The sequence below is a fragment of the Macrosteles quadrilineatus genome, unplaced genomic scaffold, assembly GCF_028750875.1.
Source record: "Macrosteles quadrilineatus isolate MER2022 unplaced genomic scaffold, UCM_ALF_1.0 Scaffold_2__2_contigs__length_208266976, whole genome shotgun sequence".
In the NCBI taxonomy this organism is placed as follows: Eukaryota; Metazoa; Arthropoda; class Insecta; order Hemiptera; family Cicadellidae; genus Macrosteles; species Macrosteles quadrilineatus.
The window spans coordinates 153187899-153206871 of record NW_026542595.1 but is presented as its reverse complement, the minus strand read 5'-3'; the positions used below and the strand labels follow the sequence as shown (position 1 = coordinate 153206871).

General features: G+C 34.2%; 1 protein-coding gene across 1 annotated transcript in view; it reads right to left on the bottom strand.

Annotated features, from left to right (window-relative positions):
* The window catches only part of LOC128986734 (muscle-specific protein 300 kDa), a 183790-nt gene that overhangs the window by 11322 nt on the left and 153495 nt on the right, over window positions 1–18973 (bottom strand). Inside the window, exons 110-111 of the mRNA XM_054407239.1 lie at window positions 18419–18541; window positions 17649–17800 (exon numbers count right to left, since the gene is read on the bottom strand). Of these exons, the coding sequence (XP_054263214.1) occupies window positions 17649–17800; window positions 18419–18541 (275 nt within the window). The remainder of the gene's footprint in view (window positions 1–17648; window positions 17801–18418; window positions 18542–18973) is intronic.

Sequence of the window (18973 nt, the reverse complement as noted above, 5' to 3'; positions counted from 1 at the left end):
AAAACAAACATGAAATTCCTGTTGTAAATAATATGAAACTTGAAGTGAAATGAAAAATGCTTTGCAATTCTGAGGCCAACCTATGCCTCATGGTCCTTTCTTTCAGGAAAGAATCCAGAAGAAAAAACTTGGTTTTCCTTAGACTTAATGATTTGTTACAATTGCGTAGGTAAACTAGTTTCTTATTGAAGTTCTTTAGTTAAATAATTTGATTTCAGATTAACTTTCCAGCAGATATCTTAATTTAGAAAAGAAAAACTCTTACATACTTGTTGGGGTATTTAAATTAAATACTACAAAGTAACCTTATCAATTAAAAGAATTTAGTTAACAAGTGAAGATGGACAAAATTTATACCATTAGACACATTGTTACACTTCTACACAATTAAATAATGCCTTATTAAACTTTAATAGTTCCATATACAGTCAAAGAAAGTTATTTTCTGAAAACGAATTATAAATCTCAAATAGTGGTTGTAAAACATTACTTTTGGTAACGTTTTATAAGGGAATTAGAGAAAAGAGTTTAGCAACAATTAGAATGAAGGAAAGGTTATTAAAACGTTCAAATTGTTTTAAAATCAGAAATTTCAGTGCAATGAGTTCAGTATTACGGTACTTCCACTGTAGTTAAATTTATCATTGAAAACTAAAAGAAATGTATTCATCATTTAAGAAAAACATGTTATTATCAGGTTACCGATTAGAAAGTAAAGTATTAGACTCTTTAACTAGCTATTTTTCTAGCACTCACATATTTGCAAAAAGCGTTTCATTTGTAGGTTCTAATAATTCTAAATCTACAACAAAAATTCACTATTAAATTTAAAACCGACAAAACAAGCAAAATTTTGACTTCAAATATTGAGTTAAGAACCAAAAATTAAAATTTTTTTACTTGTTTAACTTTAACTTTGCTCTTTCTATTTGACCTCCCATCACATTTTCAATGAAATATATCAACTCAACTATTTAGATGATATTTGTGACACAGCCTTCTGCTGACCAAATGCCAGAGACAGAGGATGAAGCTGCCAGAACTACTTTTAGACCATCCCTCCTACTGTCCACTTGTGCTTTCATTCCACCAAACCTACTCTAGTATTGTTTGTTACTTCAGTACAGTACAATACAGTATTTGATATAGTATTTGTCTACAAAGGTCATAACTATTTACGGCAAATTAACAGTAATATTCAAACTAGTTTAACAAATGAACACTTTTGGTGGACATCTAGCTCGTTTCTTGGGAGGTATAAAGTTCTTGTAGATGACCTTAGCACTTTGGAACTTAATGATTCATTTTTGTGTTAAAAAAGTTATACGTATTTAAGAAAAAGGCAATATTATTAGATTACTCTAGGGTTATAAAGATAATTTTGTTCAACAAAATCTCATGCAGCTGAAAGCAACCTATTCACCAGATTCCAAATATGCAATTTCCAGAATTAGAAACACATTTATCTGAGGTAATAAAATAAATGTAATGTGTTTGTATACTGCTTTGCAAAACGTATTAATTTGCAATTATTTAGCAACCACTGGATTATCGACTTTGCAATAAAATGCATATAACACCCACATTAATCTGTCATGAAATACATCATACAGGGGCCACGATTGCGGCAAAATTGATTTAACAAATTTTTGAATCAGGTAAGTTGGAATGACTCGAGCAGTGGTCACAGGACAGTCTAGTTACGCAACCTAACAATGAGACAGACAACACATATTTTCAGTTTATCACTTTGGCAGACTCACAGCGGCTTTGGCAACCAGGGAGTTTAATGGGGACACAGTTTGTAGGCTGGGGAGACAATTGTTGGCCAAAAACACTAACTTATTTTGTACTTTCATCACAACTACATCTACATGCCAGCAGAAATCATCTGAATCAGTCAAAAGAGTCATTAGATAGATTTATATTGTAGGTTAAAAATTTAGCATACAATACCATAAGATTTTGTAAATGGTGTATCCGTTGATATGAATAAATAAATAAATACCAGTTGGTCACATCTTTTGAGGAAAATAATAAGTTTCTTGAAATTCTAAAGCTTAAATGTTAAATCTTATTAGAATTTTTGTAGTACCTTGTAGTACCATCTTGGCTAACAAATTTCCCATGTAGGAATAACCTACTACCGTAGGTGTCGTGGTAAAACCTAGACCAGGGGTCGCTTTACATAAAATTTCACAATTTCTTTCTAAACATCTATGTAGAGCTTATAAAACATAAACTTTGGTTTAATGAAGCGCATTATTTGTGTGCCAAATGGTTAGATACGAAGGAAATCCAGAAAAACTTTAAAATTAAAATACCCATGTTATTCTTATGGAGAGTAAGTTAACTAAGTTAGTTATGCTTACTTATGGATATACGTTAATTACATTTGGCAAATCGATTAATTTCATCCTAAACTCTTAAAATTGAACTAAAAACACTATATTACCTTCTTTGTAGTAGCAAACTTAAGTAGGCTACTCGTTAAACCCACAAACAATACTATTTTGTTGTTCAATGAATCTAAGCTACCTTCAATATGCTTGTTTATATTGATTCCCCACAATTAAAAATTACAGCTTATCATAACTACAGATGAAAGGACTTTTAAGTGATTCTATGCATTAAGTGGTATAGGTATGGTAAAATCAATATGCTAAAACGTGTAAAGGTTCAAAACTAGTATAATCTAAGTACATTTGTTTTAGAAAGCATTTACTGTTAACTAACTTGATCAAACTACATTTGACCCCATTCACACAATTTAGGACATTTCACTACAGTACTTGTGGACCTTTTGAAGGCTGTAAACATATATTTTTAGAGTCAAATTAAAATCCAAGATGATTTGATGAAGACAACAAGTAAAACTTATTTCACTACCTATGTGCATTTAAAAATAGATTCCATTATTGTACAATCAATAACATGGACTTAAATAAACAAATTTAAAAATAATCATACATTTGATATACAAAGAAAACTTTTAAACAGATTCAAAAACCAAAAGCCAATTTTAAACTCTTAACATTTTTTTTTTAGGTTAAGAACAATAATTTACCGTCAGCTGATCAGAATGGAGAGGAAGCAAAAGCACAACAATGGAACACTGATAACAGATGATATCGATACCTCGCTGTGTTAGACCGATCCCAATATCTCTTCAATCCCAAAATAGACTCCCACGTTCGTGTCGCTCGCTCGAAACAGTATGTGACTTTTCACACCTCCACTGCCCCTTCCCCGGCCCAGACAAAATAGTGCTATCCAACCCGGTGCCAACTTGCCGTGTTTACTCTCACAAATAGCTGGATAAATTGATCGAAACTCAATGGATATTTTATTGTGAGTTTCACTGGTTTAGGTGTCACATTCATAAGAAATTGCTAAGTAAAATATTGTGTAAAATATATCAAAAGAAAATAAAGTGAGGAGACAAAATTGCTCATTAAACGCATTCTCAACACTATTGCCGAAGTTTCATTCTTTCGACGCGTCCATATATATATGGAATGTAATCATTTGAAAAAGATAACTCTAGGATCCATTTCACCAAATACACTTAAATTAGGCCTATCTCTTTAGTGATATAGGTAACAATGTGCTAACGTTTTAATTCATTCCCAAGGTGATGTAATAGGTAAAATTGGTTTTTGCCGGGATGAATATATTTTCCGATTTCTAAACATACAAATGCATTGTGTAGCCCCTGAACTATTTAATTAGACTATTAATTATAGGTAGGCTACATGTCATTACTCAATAGTTCAACAAGTGGTGGTGAAACTGTATGATTACAGTCAAATACATGTATTGTGTATATTTATTTGACTGTCATGACGAATCTTATTTGGACGAAACATTCTTGTAAAGAAAGATCACCTGACTACGCCTGAATAGGCGAAACATGTACTGTAGCCGTAGTGAGTTTCACAACCACTTGTTGAACTGTCGACGTAAGGTATGTTCCGAGCATACCTAACGATTGAACCTTTATTTCACTACACATTAAACTGTATATTCACATTCATAAGATGGGAATTGGGACGCCGCCTATGAGCGTATTTTATTCCAAATTAATGTTGGAGAGAATAATTTTATTTCATCTATTGGGTATCTTTATATTTATGTTGCTGGAAGATAGTTATCTTTATCTAAATTTCAAATATTGTCAAACATTTAGAGTTGTTTACGATCGCAACAACCTCCCATTCGTTCTGCTAAGGCAACAGTCGCAAAGCAGTCGAGACCGTCCTTCTGCGTAGGGAACAAACATGGTCACATAAACGAACCCTTTCTATCTGTCTTTAGAATTGTTATCCAGGACCGTGTCTGTGGGATCGATCTGTATTCATTGTCGTGTCGGTCGAGTATTGCTCTCGCATAGCATTGACTTTATCGGACATGTGAGGCAGACCCCTCCACGTATTATATCATAGTTCGAATTAGTAATAATAGCATTTAGAATTCATATTACAGTCCACTCATATCAAATTCATTTCAAGTGTTAATAAACAGTTCTTATTTAAAATACATAAAAGTGTCGTTTTAGCGAATTTCCCATATAGGGAATAAGCTATTACCGTAGTACTCATGGTAAGACCTGGACCCGAGACCGATCTAATTTTTCATTTTGAGGTCCCTAGAGGCCAAAAACACCATCCGTTCAAATTCATATATATATATATATATATATATATATATATATTTATATTTAAATTTATATATATATTTATATATATATTTATATATATATATATATATATATATATATATATATATATATGTGTGTGTCCGTTAGCGCGATAACTCGAGCAAAAATGATCCGATTTTGATGAAATTTGGTACAAACGTGTAAACCTATGTTTATTCGAACGAGTTCGCGATCCAGCATAATCGGACCATGGGAATGGGGGATTATGGGTGGTTTTATGGGGTAAAAATGGGGTTTTCCTATTTTTGAACCTAAAAACAAAAAATGTTGCGATTTCTTTCTAAAACATTTTGTAGAGCTTAAAAAAAGAAATAATTTAGTATATTGAAGCGCTGTTGTATGCCTAACGGTCACTGAGAAAATTCAAAAATAGTGTAATTAAAAATTCCCATGTTATTCTTATGGAGAAAATGAAAATTGTTGTAGTTTACTTGTTTATGGGTATATATTGATAAAATTTGGCAAATTTATTTATTTCATCCTATACTGGTTGATGTATGGTCAAAAAACACTTTTTACCTTCCCTGTAGCAGCAAACCTAAGCACTTGTTAAACCTAATGTTATTTAAATAGGGAATAATATGTCTTATTTATGGAAATATTTTAGTAAAAATGTAATCAGACAAGTTGAAATTCTCTTAGTCTGCAGGTTTGCTGCGGCGGGGGTATTTTTCATAACACTGGCGCCGCAACAGATGACTTAATCAGAGAAATAATTGTACAATGACTTTAGACTGTTGTTAATGGATGTGGTTTTTGTCCTGTGTATGCAACGGTGTAAGTTACGGTACCGTAAATTATTACACTGAAACAAGAAATGCCGCATTTACACTCAGACACCAAACGACGCGACACAAGTGTAACAAAACACAATGTATCTAATACTTCTTAAGGGAGTGCCGTTACCTGTAGGTTAAAATCAGGGGACATTTCTTTCGTTAAGAAAAAACAACAAAACGATGGAACAGCCCTTAAGGTTCTTCCCGGTCCTAATCGAACGATCCAAACGTACGACATCACACTACAGTACCAACATTGAAAGACTGTTTAGAGTATACTTGATGCCAACTGAGAGTCTCATTGTTGTTACATTGTTTGTATACAATCCAACAATGCAGTCACCAAACGAGTCTGTACTGTACATCGGATATAGCAATGACTCAACAATGACGTCATTGTTTAAATACAACCACAGATTCCAACATAGCGCAGCTGTTCGACGGACACCAACCCAAACCATATACAGTACGTCTACGATACCGTGTCGTGGCGTATTGTGAGCAAGTATTGTATTTATATGATTACCGTACTTGTCTTTACGCTGTATACGATATTATGACAAGAATTCAATCCCTTAGAGACGAGTTAAGGGTGGGATAATGTGTCGACGATATTCTTGAATGGCGGGAGTTTATTCGACGGGTTTTGCCCAAACAAAGGTTTTGGTTGAATTAAAATGTCTTATAAGCTACAAAAAGTATACGACGGATTAAAATACACCCCTGGTAGATTTGTCATCCTTATAAATAATCTTAAGGCTGAAGGCGATATTTGAGTACGTCTATGTTCGGTAACGAAAGAGCGATGATACTTTTTTGGTCTATCTTATTATTTAAACTATCATTAAATTTATTCCAACTAAACGGAATACAGTATACATTAATTATTGCTTATCCTCTGGGATTACAACCCAGGATTTGAGAAAACATTGAAATAATACCTTAAAGTGAGATAGAAACATTAAGTTGATGTCAAAAAAAGTCTAGCAATTTGAGACATGTTAACACAATTAGAAACAAATTCCAGATTTTACATGATGACAAGTCTACTTTAATTGTGAATGCTGTTGTCATTGGATTTACTATATCAACTCTGTAAGTTTTAATGGACGTATTTGATAGATTAACTTTTTAAGTCAACTATTACAGTAAGGCGAAAATACCTCAAGTTTTTGCAAGCATCTTGCTTAAAAATTATGAAGTTGCTTTTCCTAAATTCAAATTACACACGTTGTTACTCTGTTACCAATAACAAGTTACGAGATCACGACTGTGGCCTAGTGATGCAAACGTTTGTACTTTGGAAATACTTCGTAGAGACATAAATTGCCAAGATAGTTACACAAATCCAGGTAATAATATTGAAAACACTTAGATGTTGATTTTTATAAAGGTATCAGTTAATTTAATGCAATTATATGCGTAAACTAGTAACAAAATATAATACTACAACCAAAGTGCAAGGAGAAGTATTGGAACAGATTAAGTTTTTTTTTATTTATTTTAATAGTGTAAACATTTAAAAATAAACATGACAACTACAGCTCAAACCTAAAAAACAGAGATGAGCAGTAAAATATGTTTTTATTAACTGTACTTACTCCCAAATCGTCAGTTTATCCATTTCGAACAAATGTAAAAACACGCCAAAACCAAAAACAAAACTATAATAGACCGAAAAGAAAGCCCTGCGGCACTCCGCGCCGAGTCGTCAAACAATGTGATACAAAATCGATAAAGTGTTTATAGTAAACTTCCTGCCCGGTGCCTACCTGATCGACCCCCCTAAAATCACCACCGTGACTGCAGGGTACCACTCATCGTAACAGTACGATAGGGTGGCTACCCTAATCTAGAATGTTTATCAAATTAATGAGTTGTAAGCTAACATTTACGGCAAATCAACGGTGAAAATTAAAACGTGAAACGAACGAAGAATGCATCTTTGTACAAAACAATGCGAATCCGAGAAGTTTGGATTGTTTTACAATAAACAATCTCGTTTTTTTCATTTCGATACCAATCCCAACATAAACCTCCGTCGATACTTTAAAAACTGAACCCCAGTTCTTAAGCTTGAAATAAAACGCCACAGCCATAAACTGGAATAAATGGTTATTATTTAATTTCGTCTAAATGGATTCAAAATTTTATTTTTTGGGTTGGTTACAGTATAGTTTTTAATTTGAGTTGACAGTTTTGTACAAAAACGCTCACAAATACATATTTCTATGATATATTTATTGCGAGTTTTAGCGCTAGGCTATATTGTTGTTTATTTGGCTCGATGCTTCCCAAGGCCTTCATCTTCACTTTCCAGCATTGATACACTCCATTTACTTGCGATAACGTTACTAAAATAATCTGTATACAACACGATAATTCCGATACCATAATTTGTACGATTCACCATAATCGCGACCCTCTCATCTCGCAACCGTGCGTGACGGTGGCTATTAATGGATCTCGCTTTTGTTAAACTACTTCGAAGCGAGTCATGGTATCGTGTTAGCGCCCTTCTCTCCATCTAAAATATTTTGAGGCACATGAATGTTATCAATGAATTAAGTCACTCTGATCTAATACCATCAATTGTTTTGTCTTTTTCAATTAATTATGATTGATTATACCAGTTGCCCCAAGTGAAGTATTATCTAAAACTAAAAGTATTCTACTACTACTAATAGTATTCTTCACATCATAATCTTGGCAACGATTGCACAACTTCCCAATACACATAAACAACTTTTACTATTGTCCGATGTTTTGCAAAATAATTAATATCCCGCACAAAACTAGGTCTATAATATGAGCAAAGGCAATACAATTTTACTCTATACATCAACTAACTGAGCGTTGAATCTAATGTACATTTTTATTTGCACAAAAATAGCTGAATGAGTCTCTTACAGAATGATATTATAAGGGTTGTAACTTCTTTTGGTATTATCTTTCTATCTTTGTCCAAAACAAACTAACAGTTATTATGTTTGACATAACATTTGCACTTAATGAAGTTTTAGAAAACATTATGGATGATGAGAAGATACTCCAGACTAGATAAGAACACGGAAACAACGAAAAAGAACAATAAAAATATCATACTTTACCAGAAGACAAAAAATGACTTTTTATCTGAAGAATCATAAGACGTATAGGTTTATTTTAATATGAATAAACAGGTTTACGAGCGTTCGTGAATAAACTAATAGAACCATCAATTCGCTCAGCCCGCACCAGGAGAGGGCGGTTACAAATTGACTTGACAGCGCGGGAGGGCGTTTTTTGTTCCGTCAAAAGTGGGGGAGGGGACCCATTTGGGCGTGAAAAAGGACGAAAACATATGTTGTTAAAAATGCAAAACCCACAGTGTCCAATTTTGGCACTGGGACAATAAATCAACCAGGTGAAGTATGTCAGTACACTGCTTGGCTTAGGGTGATTATTGCACGTTTTATATCCCGTAAACGTAGAAATGCTGAAGTAGGCCTACGTTAAAGATTGTATTGCAATCGCGGGAAGGTTTGACGATGACACTGGTCGCGCGACCCCGAAGGATGACAACGATGTTTGTGCGATCGCGCATAATAATGGCGATAACGAAGGATTATGTAACTGGCACTAAAATCACGGAAGATAATGACGACACTGTTACAATCTAGAAGGATGATAAAAATGACACTGCGGAGGATATTGACAATCTCGTTGAGATATCAAAAGGAGATAACGATTATGTGCGATCGCGGGTGGTAATGACGACGTTGCTACGTAAACATTACACTGCAATCGCGACGATGAGGTCGAAATTCTAAAGGTTGATGAAGGTGGCACTGCGATTTTTTTTTAATGAAAACGCTGTTATGGTCTTGAAGGATGATAAAAATGGCACCCCGTTCGCGGAGGGTATTGACGATGTTACTGCGACCATGAAGGATAAAAACAATAATTGTGTGAAGGCGGGGGATATTGCAGATGCTACTGTTATCAAACAAAAGGAAAAACATTACTATAATGAGGTCCTGGGAGATGATTAAGATCAACCTGTGGATTCTATTGGTTGTGGGTATCTTTTTATTTGAGTAATTTAGTGTTATTATTCAGTAAGGAATTTATAGGTTTAACATATAAAAAAAAAATACTACCTATGTTGAATGTGTTTTATAGTAACAATGAGCAATACAAATAAATGAGATGATATTCATGAAGGGATTGCTATTACATTTGGATATTCTGATGTGTAAATAATCATGAGTAAATCCTTTGTTGGAAAGACTAAACATTCCATAATCTCTTAAGAACCCACTTCAGGGGGTGGAAGGGGGAGGAGGTCCTTGAAAATGTCTGTCAATACATGCCATCTGGAGGCTGCTGAACAGACATGCAACTAAACCACGCTAGCTCTACTTTTAGTGCATACTGTCCTAATACAGAGAGTAAGTTATACATAATCCCTGGACAGTAAAAAAGATCATAATGGAGATTAAACTAAAATGCATGGTTTTCTGACTGTCTGTCTGTATGTCATTTTTTACAAATGTATCCTAAAATTATAAACCCTCTCAACGATTGACTTCAAAATTAAGTACATCGCCTACATGGTGACAGGACTATACCAAGTATCAGATTTTTCACTTTATATGACAATAAAAATTGTGCCTATTAAAATTGTGTATCTTTATGGAAGAGATTTTATAAACACATATCTTACTATCCTATACTCTAATACGAGCAATGTTTGCTTGAAGGGGTGGAAACATGTCCACGACACAGGAAATGGTGAAAGAATTAGTAAAGGCTAGCAGTGCGGAGTGTGGGGAATGGATTCATGTATCTGCAATACTAATACTGCTTTCAGAGTAAACTAATGATTTTCCCCGAGCAAAGAATAACATAGGAATTTTAAATTACACTATTTTGAATTTTCTCTGTGACCGCTAGCCATACAACAGCGCTTCAATATACTAAATTATTTCTTTTTTTAAGCTCTACAAAACGGGTTAAAAAGAAATTGCATTTTTTTTTGGTTTAGGGTCAAAAATGGGAAAATACCATTTTTACCCCATAACACCCCCCATAAACCCCCGTTCCCATGGTCCGATTATGCTGGATCGCGAACTCGTTTGAATAAACGTAGGTTTACAGGTTTGTACCAAATTTAATCAAAATCGGATCATTTTTGCTCGAGTTATTGCGCTGACGGACACACACACACACACACATATATATATATATATATGAACGGATGATGTTTTTGGCCTCTAGGGACCTCAAAATAAAAAATTAAATCGGTCCCGGGTCCAGGTCTTAACCTATATGGGAAATTGGCTAAAAAATGTACTTTAATTTAACATTCTTACAGCTTATGAGTAGCAGTTTTGTTTTTCAGTTAAATTTAGTGTATGCTATATATCAGACCAGGATTAAGTAAATTTATATTGTTAATTGACTGGGACGGGTGGCGTCGTCCTGTAATCCAGCTACTAGGAGGTCACAAATTGTGGATATTGCAGGGATGCACTGTGGATGCGATGCTCCCTGGTGTGGATTAACGTTTGCACTAGTGAGTACTACGACTATCCGCAGTAGTATCTTAATTATTAGACCAATTCGTTAATTACGAGGAAAAAAATGTGGTTCGGATTCCACAATAAACTGTAGGTCCCTTAGTTGCCATTAGCTGTATGGGCTATTAATTAACAGCTGTGTCTAAGGAACATGTTGGCCTTAGTCACTAACAAGACTACAAGATCGCGCCACTCATCCTACACTCATCCTTCACTCATATTTGGGTTAAAATACGCACATAGTGGCGTCCCCATCTTAAATAATTGATAAATTATATATTTTATTGAAAAAATGAAGCTGTGATAAGACTGTCAAAAGAGAGATTGAATCCACAATTGAAACAGATTTAATGTCATTTACAGTATTAGGAAATCCATAGCAAACTATGTGGATCTATTGTGAATAGTGACAGATCTCTGGAAACAGTACAGATATAAATTTAGACTGGCAGCGATTCATGTTTGTAAAGAGCTTTAACTTTGTACATTTTGTTTGAATTACTGCCAGGATGATTCTGATATCATTACTAAAATCTGGGTTTTTAAAACTTGGTGTTTCTTCTATTGTTAAATTACAGTTAAATAACATTATTGCCATCAGCGCAAGGTTAATATAGGTGACAGTGTTGGACTCATGACTTACCAAACCCTCTTGGGAAATAAGCCTAATGTCAATAAACACTGTAGTTTTTAAAATAAATTTTAGACAAACATTATTTTTGTACGTTTATGTGTACGTCAAATGTATATTTCTAATTTATCTGGTTAAATATGTAGGCTTGTCCTTTGGTCAAACATTTGGAGCAGTTTACACATGTACAAAAAGAACAACAGAATTTGAGATATTAAACATAACAGTCTTAATTTACTTAGATTAAACGTATGAAGAACCAAAATAACAAATTGTGTAATTTTAAAAAGTTATGAACATATTCATTGGAAAGTGGAAAATAAAAGAAATGAACACTGAAAAACAGGTCACAAGTGAACTAATCTTGAGTGCTGCCTCCCAACCAGTTCACAAATCAACACAATCAACCCTTCTGCCGTAAATTGAAACGGAGATTACAATTGCTGCAAACTCGGGAATACTCTTACTAATTTATGTATCTCAGTAGTATAGCCAGGCAGGATTTTGGGGGATGGGCCCAATGCCAGAAGTCTTGGCCAGAGGCTTTACTACTTAGAAACTTTTAAATATATAAAATCCATCATCATCGTCATATCTTGTTTATTTCACCTATTGTACAGCTTGGTACATGAAAATAGTGTCACAACAGTTTTCTTACCTGAATATGGAAAAACTATGTTATACATTATTACAGCAGATAGTTTATTAATTTTACTTGAAATATAAAGCAAAAAATATATAAGTACCCTCGCCGCAGCCAACCTGCAGACTAAGCGAATTTCCATTTACCAGTATTGGATTTTAAATTAATCTATTTAAATAACATTACCTAGGTTTAACAAGTACCTAGGTTTGCCGCTACAAGGAGGGTAATAAACTGTGTGTTTTTTTTGTAAAATATGAATAGCTTAGTATAAAATAAGTAAATTTGTCAAGTTTGATCAAAATATTTCCATAAACAAGCAAACTACAACAGTTTACTTATTCTCCATAAGAATAACATAGGAATTTTAAATTTACAATTTGTTCAATTTTCTCCATAACCAATAACTGTACAAAAACACTTCAATATACTGAATTATTTGTTTTTTAAGCTCTTTGATATGAAGAGAAATTGGGAAATTTTATGTTTTGAGGGTCAAAAATGAAAAAAAACAAATTTTTACCCCATAAAACCCCCCATAACACTCCGTTCCCATAGTCCGATCATGCTGGTTTGCGAACTCATTCAAGTTTATCCGGCCTACACCTTTAAGCCAAATTTCATTAAAATCAAACAAAAATTACTCAAGTTCGCGTTCACGGACGTATATATATATTTAACGAATTGTGTTTTTGGCCACTAGGGACATCAGAATGAAAAAGTATATCGGTCCCGCCCGAGGTCTTACCGTGCCACCTACGGTAATAGCTACTTCCCTACAGGAAAATTTGTTCAAATGAATTTCCATCAATTTTATTTCATCTAGACAATAGACCCAGCTAATTAAACATGTCAATGCAAGTTAAAATAAAAGAAACATAGAAAAATCAATGGAGATATTCTTTTGTCTTGAAGTGATTTTAACGTAAAAAAATTTGTGAATGGATTAAAAACGTAAATTCAATTACTGTAAAACATTTTTCATCACTCCGCCCCGAAAGTAACTATGTAGTTGACATCAATGAAAGTAGTTGTTTCCCAAGCTCTAATTTAGAGAAAAATGAATAAATATAACTTTTTCTAAGATTTTTGAGAACACTGGAAGTAGTGATATCGGCCTAAAGCACTTGTTGTCTTCTAGATCCTCCTTTTTGAAAAAAATGACTCTGGGTATTTTAAGACTTTCAGGTAATATTCCTGATATCAGGGAATGGCTTATTACATGAGTTAGTATCCCAGTCTTCTTCGGCTGTGTTACTGTTGTATGTATTTTTGTTCTTCTTTAGGCTTTCTTAATTATGCAGGATTACAATTTATGTAATAGTGATGAGAAAAGATTTAACTTGTAAATTAAAAGTGAAGTCAAATTAATAGTTTAAACATGTTTTGCTAATTTTCCATTTCCCCTCTTTTGACCTTGGCGAATCCGTCTTCCACAAGATTAGCTCGTAGATTGATTTGTAGATACTAATTCTCAACAAAAACCTCATAAAATTAATAAATAATACTTTTTTTTATTTTACAGTTGATTTAAATGCTGTACAAAATGTACAATTGAAAAATCTTACGTTAAATCCTAATCCCTATCCCCCCACTTTCACATAAATATATTTATTATATATCTATTATAAATTACATCTTTAAATATTAATTTGGATGCATTGTAAAAAGTTAAACCATCCAAACGCAAAACATAATCATTGTCTCAAAAAATTCCTCAAAACCTGGCAGCCGCATTTTTGGTGAATTGAGGATTATAAAAAGGTATAAATAAGATTACATACATACAAAAAAGATTAAATACGAGGGCTTTCCATATATTAAGACCTCCAATGATTTCCTGTCACCACCATAGTTCATATCTTAGAACAACATTCAACATTGTGTTATTTATTTTATTCACTATTATTCAGTGGCGGTTCTAGGAACTTGTCAAGAGGGGGGCTACCGGGGGGCTTGGGGGAGTGGAGCACCTCCCAAAATAGTAGGGGGGTCCGGGGGCCCCCCACTGGAAAATTTGAAATTTTCAAAGCCGTTTGGTGACTTTCTAAAGCAATTTTTAACACCTAAAACCGTGCCCATAAACTCCCATTTTACCTGTTGTTTTTCATGAGCAAGTAGACATTTAAAAAAATTAATCTATGACGATTGCATTAATGAATTTCAAAACACACTGTAGACTACGGCCATATCCTCCTAAAAGCCGTTGGGTGACTTTCAACAGCCAGTTTTAACGTCTAGAACTTTGTGCAAAACCTCCCATTTCCCCATTTATTTGTCATGAATAAGTAGACATTTTTAAAACTAACTATGACAATTGACAATTGCATTAATAAATCTCAAAACATATTGTAGGCTACGGCCATATCCTCCTTAAAGCTGTTTACTGACATTCTAAGGCCATTATTAATGTCTTTATATGTGTCCAACTGTCGAAAAACCTCTCATTTCACCTGTTATTTGTCTTTGTCATGAGCAAGTAGACATTTAATAAATCAAACTATGACGAACTTGCATTCATGAATTTCAAAACATAGGCCTACTGTAGACTAAGAAGCCATATCTCTTAAAAGCTGTATGGTGACTTTATAAATCTATTTCTAACGGCTAGAACTGTGCCCAATTGTCATAAAACCTTCCATTTCACCTGTTGTATGCCATGCAAGCAAGTAGACACGTTTTTAACCTTATACGTTTTTCTCCATTTCATAGATCTGTCACAATATGTATCTATCGAATTCAGTAATAGCATTGACTGTATTAACTTTAACACTAGTGTTTGTTTGCATAGTCAATGGTAAATAGGCTACTGGTGCTACCGCTGATCGCTTATTAAGTTTAATAAAAACTACTTTGATGATGTCTGTTTTATGACATGCGAATTTGAGGATTTTTTTAAGGACGAAATTGAAATGTACGTTTGATTTTATTTTTCCAGGGCCCAAGGGGGGGCTTAAGCCCCTGTACCCCCCCCCCCTTGGAACCGCCACTGCTATTATTTCAGCCAATTTCCATTCGTATGTGAATAATTTGGGGGGTACTGCACAACGTCCAAATGTCAAGACGTCCATTATAAACTATTTGACTGTTGCACAACGTCCAAATATCATCATGTCCAAAAGTACAGTAACTCCAAGAAACATAGTCTTTCTACAAGCTTTGGGCGTTAAGGGATTGGTCGTTGTGCGACAACGCACTTTATACTATTCATTCTGATAGCCCCTGGACTACGAATAATGACTTATATAGGCTTACCTCCGTCAGTAGTCCAAAATTGTGTTCTATTTCAACTAATGTTGTTCAAAGCTTACATGTTTCGTTGCAATGCAACATCGTCGGAGCTTTTTGTCAAAAACATCAAATAATTTAAACATATAACAAAACACGGAACACGAAACATTTAAACACGAAATAACACGATAGCGCTATCATGACACGGCACGGCAGCGGTTGTAGGTAGACTGGACACGAGTTAAGTAACTTCGTCCCGTCCTTCTCTGTTATCAGCTCGGTGGTCAGCTGTTCTAGATGAGATAACAGTGTTGAAGAGGGAGTGGGACTTGAATTGTAGTTTATCATTGAGGATGTATTCCTTGTGTTCTTCGTTTACGTTCATTTTATATATCTCATACTCCTCAAGTGTGTCCAACTTATTACCTTTCCCGCAAAAATGTAGGACTTCCAAGCCGGTCATAATATCACTCATTGAGTGATTACAATCTACAAGATGTTGAGCAAACGCAGATTTTTGTTTATGGTGTTTAGGATCTGGTCGGTGTTCTTTATATCGTGTTTGAAAGGCACGACCTGTTTGCCCTATGTATTTGCTTGGGCAATCCGGACAAGATATCCTATACACGCCGGTTTTATCTAATTTGTCACCTATCTCAACTTTATTTGCCAACACGTTTCTGGTACGGTTTGTAGTTCTTTAGGCTAGTTCAATGCCTTGTTTAGCGAGTTCTTTCTTTAATGCGTGTTGGATAGTGTGACTATATTCCACGCAGACATATTTTTTCTTCCCTGAGCTGTCAATCTTCACACCTTGTTTGTTTTTATGTTTTTTGATGAGCCTATCTACCAAACCGCTATTATAACCATTGACTGTAGCTATATGTTTTATGATTTTGTATTCAATTTCATAATTTACTGCATTTAATGGAACTGTTAACATCCTATGGACCAATGAATTAAATGCTAACATTTTTTGAGAATATGGGTGGTATGAGGTGTTGTGGATTGTTTGTGCAGAAGTAGTTGGTTTCCTGTAGATGCTATAATCGAAACTGTCAACATTCTTCCTTATGGTTAAATCTAAAAAATGTATGCAGTCCGATTCTTCTGTTGTTGCGATGTTGTCACAAATGTCGGAAAAGATCACAAAGTCACCACAAATATCAAAAGCTAGCATTATCAACAAACATTAGCTACAAACATCACTGAAACTAGCAATATCACTGGAGTTCGCAATAATGATATGCTGCTGGCGATGTTAACAATAACGTTACAAAAGTTGAAGATTCTGGCAATGATTTCACAAATGTTAGCAAGGCTACAAATTATGCAAAGAACATTGCAGTTTTAATTATGTTGCCTGAAATTTTCTACAATCAAGTGATGAAGTCGGGAATATTGACAAAGCTAGTACTATCTCTACCAACAGTGGCAAATTGAACAATACCTTGAATGTAGGCAAAATTTGCTTTGTAGTCAAGTATTTTGGAGATTATAGCAATGACCCCACAAATATCAGCAAATTTAGCAGCAGTAACCACTAACGTTGACAAAGTTAGTAATATTACTGGAACTGTTGGCAAAGTTAGGTAGGTATATCTCCGTAAACAATAGAGAAGCTTTCAATGCAGTTAAATTGTTCAGGAACATTGCCATTGTCTCCTGTGATTGTGAAGCCTTTGTTTTTATCTCAGTCATATGCTGCAACATCATCTTCATCTCTCAAGATTGCACCAATAACGACATCTTTTGTGATGGCAGCTACGCAAACGTCGACCATGATTGCAAAAATGTAATCATTGACATTGATATTATCAAAGGAATCCAGTTATTCCGGATACACTCAAATTCAAACAAGGTTCAGTCCCAGCTAGTTTAGAATAGCGGGACTCTACCATACTTAATCACCATTGTGTTCAATAAAGTACCGTGCCCAACTCTCAAATCATGGACTATAATTTTCCAGGTAAGCTAACTAAAACCTCCTTTCCATCCTTCAATCAACAATCCTTCATCAACCACACGACTTTCCCTTATCATCAGTTCAACGTACAAATGATACAAAAGTGTGGCTTACCTTTTGTATGCCTCAGTGATGTTGTTGAGTTTATCCTTGAGGGCCGAGGTGGACGCAGGAGAGAATGTGTCCAGATACAGCAGTACAGATCCGGACAGGAACAGCACCTCCTCGTGTTGTGACTGGTAACCCTTCACATCCTTCAGGAATTCCTATGAACAATAGCGGGAATCAGTTAACAAATAGTTCTCAGAAACTTCTTTTTTATAAAAAAAAAAAAACCAATAATATGGTGAAGTGGTAACACAAATAAAACTCATTTTTCTAATAAGTCCATTTCCAGTTATGTGAAAAGAGTTTAGATCAATATTATTTTGGCTTAGATTGTAGAGGGTCACATAATGGGAATTACACATAAGAAAGCCCTGATTGATTTAGGTTTTGAACTTGTGAAAAAACCGTGTTTCAGGTTTTGAAATACTCTTAGGTTTTCTCTAGAAAGAAATGAATGTAATGACAAACAAAATTTACTCCAAACCAAAGAAATTCTTATTTAAAACAAAAACATATTTTGCCCTATGAGAAAATTTAGAATTTAAAATACTGTGAATATAAAATAAGTTACATTCTCACTGACCTTATTAATTTTACTTGTAAATTTACGATAAAATGAAATTTTGATTTGATTGAATGAACATATTATAATAACAGATTCTTAATTTCAGTTTGTACACATATTACCATGATTCCTATTTTACTATAGTATCGTATCACTTAAAAATGAACTTATAGTTTCCAATTACTGTAATAACAATGTAAGTTTAACAAACCTGGATCATCTGGTTGACTTCAGTTATCTGAGGTTTGGAACGAACGATGGTGTCTATGTGTTTGCTCTTCTCTTCAGCAGTTGATAGTAGTGACTCAAACTCAGACATTTTTGACTCAAACTCCTGAAAAATACACTGGTTTGAAACACTGTAATTAAAGTTTTGATAACGTAAAACCTCATTTATTTAACTAACTGTAAGAGAATTATTTTTGCATATGCCACTCATTTTATATTTATGCAACAAAATTTTAGATTAAAAAAAATATTTTGTAATATGGATAAATTAAATATGTATACTAATAACAACATCTTGATTTCACACTTTTTCTGTAACTATTTATTTACAACTGTCTTGAGGTTTGTCCACTCCTCATATCTGCATACATTTTTGCTTCCTCTCACTTCTTTGTTTTGGTGCACAGGCCCGTGCATGAGTAGCATGAGTCGCGCTATGGACCCGAGAGATGATTGCACTTTCCTCCCGCCTTCCTTGCAGCCGCATTTTTTTCCTTGTGCACTAACAAATCTCTTTCGTTTACTAAAGCAGCCCTGA